Raw genomic sequence first — 13,723 nt, 5'->3', positions numbered from 1 at the left:
TCTTGTTCTTCTTGATAAGCAGTACAATAGCTACTGGAGTCAACTAGTCTACATAAAGGCCATCATTATCAGAAAATCTTGCTCTATTAGCATTTTAAAAGAAGAATTATCAGTTTGGGCGCTAGACCACATGTGCTTATGTAAACTATGACATAATAAAACGTCATTGCGGTTAGCTTTGGTATGCCATTGGGTTTATAGGGAGAACCCGGTTCTCAGGGTTCCCAAGGGTTGAGAGACCCAAGACCTGAGATCCTGAAGCGGCATTGGGCGACTAAGAACCTGTGAAAGTCTCATCCTTATCCCACATTCCTATAAAAAGTTATTCCAGTTTTTCTTGGTCCAAACTCAGTTGGGACATAGTATATATACTATTAGCTTTTTAAATAATTGCATTTTTTGTGAATTTTGTCATTAAAATATTAAGAATTTTTGTAATACATGTACTATCATATGTCCATAAATAAAATAATAAAGATATATAAAATATTCCACTTCTACGGTATTTATTTATTTCTTTTCCATAGATACGTAACACAGACTCACGGTAAAACACACAATACCTTCAAATTGGAAGTGGAACAAATTTTTGAAGTGAAGAGAGACAAAGAAGAAGAGAATTTCAAAGACGTGGGCAATCGTCAGTTGCTGTGGCACGGATCAAGACTCACTAACTGGGTCGGTATTCTCAGCCAAGGACTTCGTATAGCTCCGCCCGAAGCGCCAGTCACTGGATACATGGTAGGATGGAGTGGGTGTGGTTAAGTTACATGTACATATACACAAGTTCGGAATTTAAAATTTGAATTTTACATTTATACGCTTTAAGAGTTATTTTGTAGTAAAAGAGTTTTAATTTTACAATAATTTAAATTTAATTTTTGTATTCACAAAAAATTGACAAAATCCAGCATCACATAAAATACTGTACAGCAGGAAATTTTGGAGGCAATTAAATTTGGCAAATTGGCATTTTGATAGCAATTCACCAAAATAAAAATCCGCCATTTTTGTATACGCATGCTCAATGGCACGTTGCCACAATTCGCCAAATTAAAATCTGCCAATAGCCAAAATTTAGCAATTTACCAAATTTTACTCCCTCCAAAATTTCCCACTATACGGTAGCTAAATTATTGAATTTTATGGACATGTATTGTGTTGCATTGCCTTTTTACTGTAGTTTGGTAAAGGAGTGTATTTTGCTGACATGTGTTCAAAAAGTGCCAATTATTGTTTTGCTACTCGTTCAAGGAATGAAGGACTCCTCCTACTAAGTGAAGTGAGTCTTTACTTTATATTGACCAGCAGCCATCTTGTTGCTAGGTGTCACTAGGGACACCTAACGAGTTACTCTCAGCTGATTACAATGCTGATAAGCTACCAGCAGGAAGACAGAGTGTACATGGTAAAGGTAGGATGGTACCTAATCCTGCCTACAACCACACACTGTAAGTGGTTTATACATTATCTCACTTTAAGTACATCTGTACATTATGCTCACGGACACACACATCACATTTACATGTACATACAGTATAGTTTAATAAGCAAAAATATATATTAGATCTTTTGACTGCCCATACCAGTCTGTATTTACATGTAACTGTATGGCTTGTTACCCATAAAATTTGACATTTTGTTATTACGCAAAAGTCGCAAATACATGAATATTGTGCTGAATATTCTACGCACAAAATGGTAGAGCTTTGATAGGGCTGTACAGGGTATTCCTTTTTTGTCTTTATTTTCACCTCTTTGTTCAGTTATTTACTCTCTCCATCTTTCCCTCTCCCCCTCTCTCTCCTCACAGTCCTGATGGTTGTGTGGTACCATTAGGTACACCCATTGATACTGGGCTAACTAACACTGGGGGATATACACTCAACTACAATGAATTCATCGTCTACGATACCAATCAAGTAATTATTATTGTTATTATTATTATCATTATTATTATTGTTGTTGTTTTTTAGGTTAAAATGAGGTATCTAGTTTTGCTGAAGTTTAAATTTAAATAAAGAATCTTTTTAATGGATTAAAAATACATTCACTATATTCCTTACATGCATGTTGTTGTGTTGCTATGAATAATGAACTATGTACTAATTTGCCATAGAGTGATATTCATTTACATTTATTACTTTATAAAGAAATATTTAATTGACCATGTTAAGTCATCCGTTATTATAAATATAATTAAACTTAGCATTATTTCAAGGAATATCAATTGAATATCAGCGTTAGAGAAGAAGAGAACCTTGAAGGCCCTTTTATTGAGAATAACCCCAGCAGAAATGCAACAAAGACAAAGTGCTTGTAAGCTATATAATTCAACTGATGTGTGAATGTGACTATAATCTTTAAACCTTCACTGCAGGTCATGATGATGTCCTATCATCATCATTCAGAAGAGTGAAAAGTGCTTATAAAAATCACAGCTCACTTTCAAAATCTTCACCAGTCCCACTACCAATATCTCTCAATGGGGCTAGTCTTACAAAAGCTGAGTTATCTCGACATCCTTCTTTGCCAGTCGCCAGAAATCGATCTTCTCCTTCCTCTGTATCTTTTACTTCTGGAGAAAGTACAGGTAGTACATGTACTACATTAGCATCAGATGCTAGTACATCAGGCTCCACAGTCAATAGGAGATCATCAAGAAGACTATCAGGAAGTGAAGTATTACCCGCAATAAAACAAGAACAGGATTGCGTTACTAGTAGTGGGCCAGGTGGTTCCTTACCTACAATACAGCATCATTTAAGCTCATATTCATCACGTATTGCATCTAAGAGCTTTTGGAGCACTGATATGCTAATGGATAGAGAGAGGGAGATGAGTGAGATACATTCCACTAATAGCCTACCCTCAATCAATAATGATTTTTGCACTGGAGCTACTACTAGTAAGCCAACCAGTACTAGTCGAATGATTGAGCTGAAGCATTCGAAGAGTGATATACATCTTGAGACAAGAGATTTGTCACATATTATGTTGAAAGGAACAACGAAGTCAAGAAAACAAAACCAGACAATGTCTACAGCAGCTGTGTCAGTTAAAAGTAAAAGAAGGATCTCACTCCAACACCTGCCTCCAATGTACTAAGATTCATGCACACAAATATACATTATTTTTTAATGTCTTTGCAATTGTCATTTGATTTCACATTATTATACACATTATACATGTATGAAAGGTTAAATCTGTAGTTAATATACTACACAATGCACAATGATTACTGCAACAATTAAAGGCTGGTTTACAATATCACACTAGTCTTGACGTTATGTTGATGCTGGAATAGGATTTAGTTCAGCTCTAGTGTAAAGCATGCGTCAAAGGTCAAATCATCCACATATTTAACTATTTACTTTTTCCCTCCCTCTCTCTCTCTCTCCTCACAGTCCTGATGGTTGTGTGGTACCATTGGGTACACCCATTGATACTGGGTTAACTAACACTGGGGGATATACACTCAACTATAATAAAGTAATTATTATTATTTCTTATTATTAGATTATTATTATCATTATTGTTGTTGTTGTTCTTGTTTTTCAGGTTAAAATGAGGTATTTTGTTCTGCTGAAGTTTAAACTTAAAAAAGAAACTTTATTGAATGAAAATACATTTAAATAATTACATTACATTATTCCATTACTGCATGTTGCTGTGTTGCCTATTCTATTGTCTTTATCATGAATAATGAAACATGTACTAATTTGTCAGAAAGTGATATTCATTACATTCTTAACTTTATAAGTCACTGACCATCCTAAGTTGTCATAAATACAATTGAGCTATGAACTTAGTATTATTTCAGAACTTTATCAATTGAACAATTGAATATCAACAGCAGATCTAGAGGAGAAAAGCTTGAGGAGTTTTTGTCAGTCTTGAGAGACTATTATACTCTCTTTTTGAGAATAACTCCATATTGAGAATAACTGCAACAAAAATGCAACAAAGTAAGCTATAATAATTCAGCTCATATATATGATTTTAATTATCTTTGTTCAATCTTTGCACTGTAGGTCAAAAAGCTAGTACAAATGATGTGCTAGTGCAATCAACATTCAGGAAAGTTAAAAGTGTACATAAAAATCACAGCTCTCATTCTAAATCTTCACCAGTCCCACTATCAATATCTCTCAATGGGGGGGCTACTCTTACAAGAGCTCGTTTAACTCGACATCCTTCTCTGCCAGTCAGCAGAAATCAATCTTCTCCTTCCACTGTATCTTTTACTATTGGAGAAGGTACAGGTAGTGCTACACTAGCATCAGATGCTAGTACATCAGGTTCAACACTCAATAGGAGATCATCAAGGAGACTATCAGGAAGTGCATCATTACCAATGAAACAAGAATGGGATTGCATTAATAGTAGTAGGCCACGTGGTTCCTTACCTACAATACAGCATCATTTAAGTTCATATTCATCACGTATTGCATCTAAGAGCTTTTGGAGCATTGAAATGCTACTGGATAGAGAGAGGGAGATGAGTGAGACACATTCCACCAAAAGCCTACCCTCAATCAGTAATGAACCTTGCACTGGAGCTACTACTAATAAAGGAATCATGCCAACCACTGGTCAAATAATGGAGCTGAAGCATTCGAAGAGTGACATGCATCTTGAGACAAGAGATTTGTCACCTGTTACGTTGAAAGGAGCAATAAAGTCAAAACAAAACCAGACATCGTCTACTGCAGCAGTGTTACTTAAAAGTAAAAGAAGAATCTCACTCCAACACCTGCCTCCAATGTACTAGGAAATGAACTGATAAACTTAATTCATGCCGCACACACGTACATTTTTAAAATTTTTATTGCAATTGTCATTTGATTTGACATGATACATATACATGTTATATATGTTGTATAAAGGAGAGATAGGGAGGGAATACAATAGTATCTACGTCATCAGTAAAAGTATACAACCATTAAATCTGTAGTTAATATACTACACAGTGTATGACCATACTGCGGTTACTGTAACAATTAAAGGTGGATTTACAATATTACGCCAGTCTTGATGCTATGTTGATGCTGGAATACGATTTGGTCAATTCTAGTGTAAAGCATGTGTCAAAAAGGTCAAATCGCCCACACAATTAATTAAAAATTAATGCTAGCATCTTCAATACACATTAACCTTAACATGTGCCTACTGTAGACCGGAACTTTATTTTGAAACAAACAAGTGAATGTTATTGACCTGATGATACTCACAATGGTAAAGGTTCATGCATGATCACATATTAATCAGTAATTGATACATACCAGTGATACCACCTACTGGCTTTGAAATACAAGGTGACCTTTGAAAACACTCCCTCACTAAATATTGAATTACCATTAAGGCAAGTTGAGATACTGTATTTGGTTAGAGGATATGATATAATGTAGGTGTGACTGCATTTTGATATTATTCATCAATAGAATGACCATAAATATCATTAAAGTCATCACTCCAATCCCCAATGACCATCATAGGACCTACAGTGAATATCATTGCACTCTACATATCAGCAGAATACTATTTGAATATAGCCAGTATTGACCTCTAGAAAGAGAGAGATATAAAGGAACAGCAACAGCAGTAGCTAAGGAAAGAAACAACTAGTTATAATGTTAGCTGTATCAAGAGCTTCTATGAGTACATCAAATCCACTGGTTGTTGTGACTGATCAAATGCAAAGCAGATCAGCAAGTAAGAAACTACTTATAAGCTATAGTCATTATATCATATGCTTCACCTCTGACCTATTGTGTACTCTATAGGTCAAATTGAAGTTAGTGCCAATAAATTCTTGGACTCTAGGGCATACGAGCCCAAGTCACCAAACAAGAAAGGTAGAAACAATATCAGGAGTTTTCCAAAGTCACCACAAATCCCAAATGGAGCAGTCTTCCTCAGTCCTTCTCCTTACAACTCTCCCCCAATCTCCCCAACAGTTTCTAACAATCCATCCCCTAGACAGACCCCATCTTCAAGGCAATCTCCATCAGCTGCAAAGCCTAATACTAAAGTCCCTGTTCCTCCATCACTGATAGTCACACAAAAGCATGACGCAACTCCTCCACTACCAGCAAAAAGCGATCCCTCCAGTCCAAAAAATCTTGTACCACCAGCACATCGTCAGCACAGGCGACGTGCTTCTGATGGAGAAGCATTGTTTGCTAAACAAAAACAGTTTCAATCTCCTAGTGATTTTGATGAGCCTCGTAAGTCAATGCCTGTCGTAGTACCCATCAGCCAATTGGGTTCTTTGTCGTCGCGTATCGCCTCTAAGAGTTTCTGGAATTTTGGTATGCTAGTGGAGAGAGAGAAGGAGTCAGAGACTTCTGATACAAAACTGCCTTCCATTGATAATCGATCCAATACAGTCCCTAATAGTCCAGAAACGTCACCACCAGTCATTAAAAAGAAAGGACTCAAGCACTCTACAAGTGATATATTCCTAGAGGCAGAAGGAATGAAAGGACTCTATGAGAAGCAGTGGTCGAAGCCGGAGCTACCCGTTAACATACCACCTGCTAAAACAAAGAGACGTGTCTCACTGCATCACCTACCGCCAATGAGGAAATCCGTTTCACAAGAACAATTGAGAAAAACAAATGGATCTCTACCTATTTCTCCTCCTGCTCTATTCACTGTAGATCCACATGAAGAAGAAAACGATGAACACTTATTCTAAAATACATCAATTTCTATATATAGGTCAATTTATCTTTTTTATCCCTTCTATTGTGCACTTTCTGTCGATAAGAATACAATGCATTCTTCCCTGTTGATCAGGGGTGATGCAAGAACATCCCAATTACATGCAAAATCATATTACTATTAAATTATGGCTGTTACGTAACTACACAATATTATTAATTTTTTGCATAAACATTTAATAAAGTCAAGTCAAGCTTAGCTCTTTAGACAGTCAGTGCATGATGTGAATGAATCAAGTAATGTAGATATAATTCATACTCAGAATGAGTGAGGTAAATACTATTCATAAGTCATCTGAGATTTTTTGTGCGTCATGCTATAATCACACAAAAGTCATGCAATATAATTGCTTTATTTCTCTAAGTTATACAAAGCACAAAACTGATGTACTATAAGAGTTTTAAAACTCTTCTTTGCTTAAAAATTTTTGCAAAACCATGTATATAAGGATTCATGTCACACACTTATATAAAAAAGTAAAAAATTGCAAAACACTAAAATTCATAAGATGCTGGAATTCATAAATTAGGATTATTCATAAACTCTAGGGAGGCATATAACCTCACACACAGTCACACACACCCACACAAACTGTCAGTCACAACTTGAAAGATACAGCATATCATGCCTACTGGAGATAACACTGGTACAATGGCACAATCTCTTACAGAAGAGGGTAAGTATATACAATACTTATACTTGCATGTTTAAAGACTACTGCTGTTACTGCAGATCCCATATTTAAACCAGGAGGAGGAGGAGGAAGAGGAGAGAGTCATAGGAACAGATCAAACAGTCTGCCAAAAATAAGCAGACCGCATTCCTCTATTGCACGGCCCAGAACTGCTAGCAATAAAACTGGAAAAGGAGCAAGCAATGGATCAAATGAGGGAGGAGGAGGAGGACAGAGAGTAAAAGAAGATGGTGGGATGCTTCCTTTAATACAAGATCGTGGAGATAGAAAGGGAAGAGAAGAGAGAAGCCATACTGCAGATCTAAGATCAGCATCATCAAGAGCAGCTTCTAAATCATTCTGGAACATGAGCATGTTGCATGAGAGGGAAAAAGGCACTGATATTCAGAGTGACAGGACCCCTCCAACGTCACCTGATAAAACAAGGAGATACCAGAATCGTGCACAATCTCTACCAATGGAAGTTCCCCTGAAACCACATTCACTGGAATCACGTCCCGTTATACTGGGTACTTGTACTTGCATATCACCATCAAAAGGTGAAGAACCAAGAATACGAGTTCATAGTATGGAGACTAGGCCACGCCCTAAATTGAATGGTCTGTATGGTTTGCCTAAAGGACACAGACGTCGTGCAGCTACTTTGAATGCAATAAGGAAAACCAGCTCTTTTGAGAAATAATTTATAATAAAAAGCTACAAAAATACCAACACCCTGAAACTATTCATTAATTCCCCTCATATTATAATATTATTATTATTATTATTATTATTATTATTATTGTTTGTAATTCAAATTCTATTTTTGTATTACAAAAGGCACACCCAAATTTAATTTAAAATAAAGTTCAATTTTAAAATCTTTTAAAAAATGAAATTCAGTCAGTGAAGTTTAATACATGACACACACAATATCTTAACGCAACTTATTTTTAAGTAGACAAATATTTGCAATTCGATATTTAGCGAGTACTGACTATTGCAATTTTGCTCTTTTTTAAATTGATAACAATAAAGGTATGTACTAATTTTTCCAATTTTAAAGAAAAATTAGTACTTGCAAATAATAGTGGCTGTAAGGTAGAACCAATTTGCAATCAAATGCATTATATCTGAAAGTGCCTGTAAAACACAAACGTAAGATATTGCAGTGTATAGTGGTTTGTATAAAATATACAGGAAAGTAATAGCATTAAAGGTTATGATGAATATACATGCATACATGTACATAACACAAAATTATATAAAAATAGACACACTAACACTGTACAGAAATTATGTAATGTCATGAAATAGGAGGAGGAGGAGTTACGAATGATGGAGTGTATAGTTTAATTGTTTTATCCCAAGAGCAATCAGCAATCTGTAATGAGAGGAGGGAGAGAGAGAGAGAGGGAGGGAGGGAGAGGAGTAAAACATGTCATAGTAAATAATAAAAATATTTAATTAAAAATTAAGTGATGCAATTTTTTTGTCAACGTAAAATGTTTGTTGAGGACTACAGCAACATAAGCATAATCATAAATGAATTCTCAGCAATTTTGAATAATGAATATAGTCATACATTACATCAGAATGAGACACACCCAAAAACACCCACACAAAAACTGACACACCCATCAATTATTGGGTACAGTGTTTGGTAGTCAAGGAAACAATTATTAGGCACATGAATTATGGTATTTTATTGCAACTTTCTACATAAAATACAAACAATTATATGTAATAAAGAAATCCTTTGGAGTCTTTGGAAAAATTTTTATGCAACTTTAAAAATTCATAAAAAATCCAAATTTGATCGAAATCAGCTCAAACTTGCTACGCAGCATAAAAACATGTATATGTATCAGGAAAAATCATAAAAATGAAGAATTTTTTTTTGTCATTTTTGACAAAATTTGGCCAATGACCCTGTACTATATATAGTACAGGGACTTTAACCCAGTTTTGGAGCAAATTTAAAAATTCATAAAATATCCAATTTTGATCAGAATCAGCTCAAACTTGCTACACAGCATAAAAACATGTATATGTATCAGGAAAAATTATAAAAATGAAGATTTTGCATCGAGTCATTTTTGGCAAAATCTGGCCAATGACCCTGTACTATAGTACAGGAACTTTGACCCGATTTTTGAGCAACTTAAAAAATTTGTGAAAAATCTAATTTTGATTGGAATTAGCCAAACTTGCTGCACAACATAAGAACATGTATATGCATCAGAAAAAATTATAAAAATGGAGATGTTTCATCTAGTCATTTTTGGCAAGATTTGGCCAATGACCCTGTACTATATACAGGGACTCTAACCCAATTTTGGAGCAAATTTAAAGGGACACATTCACGGAAGCACATCATCTTGAAAAACTGGCCTGTTTTTCAAGATGACATCATTAATGATGACGCGTAGTGTTGATAACTATTCATAACGTACGGTCGCGTCCCTAAAAATTAAGGCAAAATGGCTACTCGAGTGGCTACTTGTAAATAATCCTGGTGTTTCTTCACTAAAAAGAGTATCTTGGGGTAGCAAAAGAGCTGATTCTGGTCAAGAGAAGTGTTCTACAGATGCCTACTCCTGGTTCTATGCCTGATTGCTCTGTCTCTACTCTCTACACGTGCCTAAACATGTGTTATAACTATTAATTAATGATCTGTTGCACGCCCAATTTAATGTTTACTTCCTCTACAGTAATGTGTGCATTCTATTTAAGTGAACATGTCCCTTTAAAAATTCATAATAAATCCAATTTTAATTGGAATCAGCTCAAACTTTCTACATAACATAACAGCATGTATATGTATAAGAAAAAATTTAAAAAATGAAAAATTTTCTCCTTTTCATTTTTTGCAAAATTTGGCCAATGACTCTGTACTATAGTACAGGGACTTAGGCTCAATTTTGGAGCAGCTTTAAAAATTTATAAAAAAATCCAAAATTGATTGAAATCAGCTCAAACTTTTTACATAACACAAAAACATATATATGTATAATAAAAAAATTATAAAAATAAAAAATTCTTTCCCTGTCATTTTTAAAAACATATTGGCCAATGAACCTGTACTGTACAAGGACTTTGGCCTTATTTTTGAGTAACTTTAAAAATTCATAAAAATCTATTTTTGATTGGAATTAGTTCAAATACATAAATATAGACAGAGGTGGAGGTGAGAGGGAGTGAGAAGACTTACCAGTCCTTTCTGGTGAACACTGAAATCAACAGAATACGTGAACTCATTATGATGGGAGATTGTTTGTATGAGAGGATGCAATGGATTAGCTGTATCCCATAGTCTATTGAAAGACAGAAGAACACTGTAATTATTACATATACATCCTATATGGTGGTTTTTTGGAGAATAGCAAATTTCCTTTATTTTGAGTCTTGACCATATTAAATAAATTAATTTTAGCACTTTTTCTGTTCTAAAACTTTTAAAATACACAATATTTATTATCCTCAATATCAGATTAATACAATATACAATATAATATTAATAACAAAATGTCCTATTAATACAATAAGTGTTCATATACCTGACAGTGAAGTCATAGGAACATGATGCTAGGTAACTCGGAGTGTGTGGATCAAACTTGATTTGTCTAACTGATTGTGAGTGACCAGTCATTATCAATAATGGCACAGTAAACTGTCTTATATCCCACAATCTAATAATAATAAAGAAATAATAATGATAATAATAAAATAATAACGAATAATAAACAGGAGTCCATGATGAGTAGAAGTCTACTTCTACTCACACGGACTTCTGTAATAAATAATAATAGTAAGAAAATAAATTGTTTTAGACATTATGTGTAATCAATACTTACTTTATTGTGTTGTCTGTACCAGCGGAGCATAACAAATTCTAAAACAAAAAAGGCATTCAGTTAAATTATGAACAGTTGTGTATAAAGTTTGATCAAAACTAATAATTCTTTCAAGTACTGTACAATGTATTTGTGTAGTGTATTATAGTGCTAATAAACAATCAATTATTAATTGTTACTTGTTCATATTTATTCCAGCTGCAAGAGAGCACCTCATTCCCTCCATCATTAACAGTACCAGTGTTCAATGACTGAGATACATCCCATAACCTCAATGTACCATCACCTTAAAAATAAAAATAAATAATAAGTAAAAGAACTATACCTGTGATTGTAAATAAAAGTAGCATTAATACAATGTAGTGCAATGAGGTACTGGTGCACACTGTATATAATAGAATACCATATAGCGGGATTTATTGACGAAGGTTTTATTTTGACGAGTTGACAATTTAAAATAAAACGTCAAATTTAATAACCGTCAAAAATTTTGTACTTTGTGCCACGTGTACGCAAAGTGCACTATTTGTCAAATTAAAACTCACCAACCGGGGAAATTTACTGTTTTCGTCAAATTTATTACTCGTCAATAAATCCCGTTATACGGTATAATAAAGACAGGGTGGTTAATGGTGATACATAAAAAATACAAACTGGTGACACGTTGAATAATAAAAGTGAATACAGTTTATTGCTTTTTTGTACCATAAGATTTATCAATCATCAATTACAAATCTAAAGCACAAGCTACTGGTAAAGTAATACAAATGTTACTCATACATGTATATAATGATAGAAATGAAATACTGTACACACTGGGTGTACATAGCAATGACAAGATGATTAACAATAATAATGAGATATCAAATAACAATGGGTGTGTCAGGCCTCAGTATAATAATAGACTAGATCTAGTAGGGTAAATGAATATGTTTTAATATTAGTCAATGAGTAAATTCATTAATCTGTTACCATTGGATACAGTAACTGTAAACAAGACCAAGGGAGTGGCTGGTAGCAATGGCTCAGTTCAGTAAAGAAGAAGTTTTTTTCGTTAAAGAATTGCCCGAGCATGTGGAGATAGAGTGTCCAGTTTGTCTTAATATCTTGACAGATCCTCATATTGTGAGCTGCTGTGGACATAATTTCTGTAGGTCTTGTATTGAGAGAGTAAAAGCTAGTAATGGATCCTGTCCTATGTGTAAGGAGAATGAATATCAAGTTGTGGTTAATAAAGAGCGACTTCGTATTATCAATGGATTGGAGGTCTACTGCAGTAATAAGGAGAAAGGATGTCAATGGAAAGGAGAATTGAAGAATATGTCTACTCATATTAGAAAAGAGATGAGAAAAGGAGACTGTGAATACGAAGAAGTAAAGTGTCGATATACAAATTGCCGCCGAGTGAGAATGCAACGTAGATATCTTAAGGATCATGAAGATAGCAAATGTCCTCAACGTCCATTTCAATGCCCGTACTGTGCAAAAGAAGGCACATTCCTCTCTATTACAATGGATCATTATATCCATCCTGTTACTGATTCTGAATATTTGTCTACTATGCCACAAGGTAGTCTCACTGCTCATGTTAATCATCAGTGTCCATTAGAGCCAGTAGATTGTGTGTTTAGTTGGGCTGGTTGTAATGATAAGCCTTTACGTAAAGATGTACATGTACACACTGCTGATACTAAACACATGACACTATTAGCTGTAGCTTGTGGACAATTGAAGAAAGAAAATGAACAAATAAAAGAAGAAACTACAAAAGAAATTGCAATAATAAAAGAAGAAATAGTGAAACTAAAAAAAGATGGTGAAAAAATAAAAGAAGACATGAAAATAGAAAATGATAAAATAAAGCATGAAATTGTTGATACATGCAATGCCATAGGATCTCCATTGCTACCCATTGATATTAAACTAGGAGAAGCAGTTCATTTTTATACAAGTAGATGTGGTCGGCACATGTCAGCTAGACTTATGAAAGGGAATCATCCCCATTCTTTATTTGTGACTGTTCGTATCTATATATTATTTGCCTTTCTTAAAGGAAAATTTAAACCAAAACTTCCTAAAATATTTTTTAAGTATAAAGGTAAAGATATTCCATTGCCAGTAGACACGGAAGCTACTTATCAAGAATTTTCTGATTATAACATTCTAAATACCATCAGCAACTGTGAGGGTACTTTACCACAAGGAGTATTTAAAATAGAATTAGACCAAATACCTCTAATTACTTTGGACAAAGTAACAGTTACAATTTGTACTCAATAATTTAATAATGAATATTATATTAGTAAATATTATGTATCGTTATAATTACTTTTACATTATTATTATTATTATTATTATTATTATTATTATTATTATTATTATTATTATTATTAAAATGGTGGCAGAAAGATACAAGAAGCAAACAAAAAAAACAGACAAACAAAAAAACACCAACAATAACAAC

The 13,723-nt window shown here is 34.0% G+C and overlaps 6 protein-coding genes across 6 annotated transcripts in view; 5 read left to right on the top strand and 1 right to left on the bottom strand.

Annotated features, from left to right (window-relative positions):
• Positions 1-2,190, top strand: part of LOC100635781 (poly [ADP-ribose] polymerase 2-like) — a 22,925-nt gene extending 20,735 nt beyond the window's left edge. The window contains exon 17 of the mRNA XM_019998453.1: positions 1,977-2,190. Within this exon, the coding sequence (XP_019854012.1) occupies positions 1,977-2,021 (45 nt within the window). The 3' untranslated portion in view covers positions 2,022-2,190. The remainder of the gene's footprint in view (positions 1-1,976) is intronic.
• Positions 2,188-3,173, top strand: LOC109583215 (uncharacterized). Its single transcript, XM_019998466.1, has 2 exons — positions 2,188-2,319; positions 2,381-3,173. The coding sequence occupies exons 1-2, from the start codon at positions 2,298-2,300 to the stop codon at positions 3,106-3,108; spliced, it is 750 nt and encodes a 249-aa protein (XP_019854025.1). The 5' UTR covers positions 2,188-2,297; the 3' UTR covers positions 3,109-3,173.
• Positions 3,174-3,822: 649 nt separating this feature from the next.
• On the top strand, positions 3,823-4,832 carry LOC109583210 (uncharacterized). The gene is made up of 2 exons (XM_019998457.1): positions 3,823-3,968; positions 4,035-4,832. The coding sequence occupies exons 1-2, from the start codon at positions 3,959-3,961 to the stop codon at positions 4,772-4,774; spliced, it is 750 nt and encodes a 249-aa protein (XP_019854016.1). The 5' UTR covers positions 3,823-3,958; the 3' UTR covers positions 4,775-4,832.
• A 720-nt stretch (positions 4,833-5,552) lies between these two features.
• LOC109583209 (uncharacterized) lies at positions 5,553-6,907 on the top strand. The gene is made up of 2 exons (XM_019998456.1): positions 5,553-5,715; positions 5,787-6,907. The coding sequence occupies exons 1-2, from the start codon at positions 5,634-5,636 to the stop codon at positions 6,701-6,703; spliced, it is 999 nt and encodes a 332-aa protein (XP_019854015.1). The 5' UTR covers positions 5,553-5,633; the 3' UTR covers positions 6,704-6,907.
• A 410-nt stretch (positions 6,908-7,317) lies between these two features.
• Positions 7,318-8,276, top strand: LOC109583222 (uncharacterized). The gene is made up of 2 exons (XM_019998473.1): positions 7,318-7,405; positions 7,462-8,276. Exons 1-2 carry the CDS (start codon positions 7,354-7,356, stop codon positions 8,103-8,105), a joined length of 696 nt encoding a protein of 231 aa, XP_019854032.1. The 5' UTR covers positions 7,318-7,353; the 3' UTR covers positions 8,106-8,276.
• Positions 8,277-8,682: 406 nt separating this feature from the next.
• Positions 8,683-13,723, bottom strand: part of LOC105313342 (peroxisomal targeting signal 2 receptor-like) — a 15,574-nt gene continuing 10,533 nt past the window's right edge. The window contains exons 6-10 of the mRNA XM_011406677.2: positions 11,439-11,545; positions 11,260-11,297; positions 10,963-11,094; positions 10,617-10,719; positions 8,683-8,786 (exon numbers count right to left, since the gene is read on the bottom strand). Of these exons, the coding sequence (XP_011404979.2) occupies positions 8,709-8,786; positions 10,617-10,719; positions 10,963-11,094; positions 11,260-11,297; positions 11,439-11,545 (458 nt within the window). The 3' untranslated portion in view covers positions 8,683-8,708. The remainder of the gene's footprint in view (positions 8,787-10,616; positions 10,720-10,962; positions 11,095-11,259; positions 11,298-11,438; positions 11,546-13,723) is intronic.

The sequence above is a fragment of the Amphimedon queenslandica genome, unplaced genomic scaffold (assembly GCF_000090795.2).
Source record: "Amphimedon queenslandica unplaced genomic scaffold, v1.1 AMPQUscaffold_13318, whole genome shotgun sequence".
Taxonomy (NCBI): domain Eukaryota; kingdom Metazoa; phylum Porifera; class Demospongiae; order Haplosclerida; family Niphatidae; genus Amphimedon; species Amphimedon queenslandica.
This window is presented reverse-complemented; position numbering and strand designations above follow the sequence as displayed.

Bases quoted from the DNA above. Each gene is read 5' to 3' on its own strand.
- LOC109583215 (XM_019998466.1), top strand. From the start codon at position 2,298: ATGCAACAAAGACAAAGTGCTT. The intron at 2,320-2,380 runs GTAAGCTATATA...CCTTCACTGCAG, and splicing joins GCAACAAAGACAAAGTGCTT to GTCATGATGATGTCCTATCA.
- LOC109583209 (XM_019998456.1), top strand. From the start codon at position 5,634: ATGTTAGCTGTATCAAGAGCTTCTATGAGTACATCAAATCCACTGGTT. The intron at 5,716-5,786 runs GTAAGAAACTAC...TGTACTCTATAG, and splicing joins AATGCAAAGCAGATCAGCAA to GTCAAATTGAAGTTAGTGCC.
- LOC109583222 (XM_019998473.1), top strand. From the start codon at position 7,354: ATGCCTACTGGAGATAACACTGGTACAATGGCACAATCTCTTACAGAA. The intron at 7,406-7,461 runs GTAAGTATATAC...CTGTTACTGCAG, and splicing joins ACAATCTCTTACAGAAGAGG to ATCCCATATTTAAACCAGGA.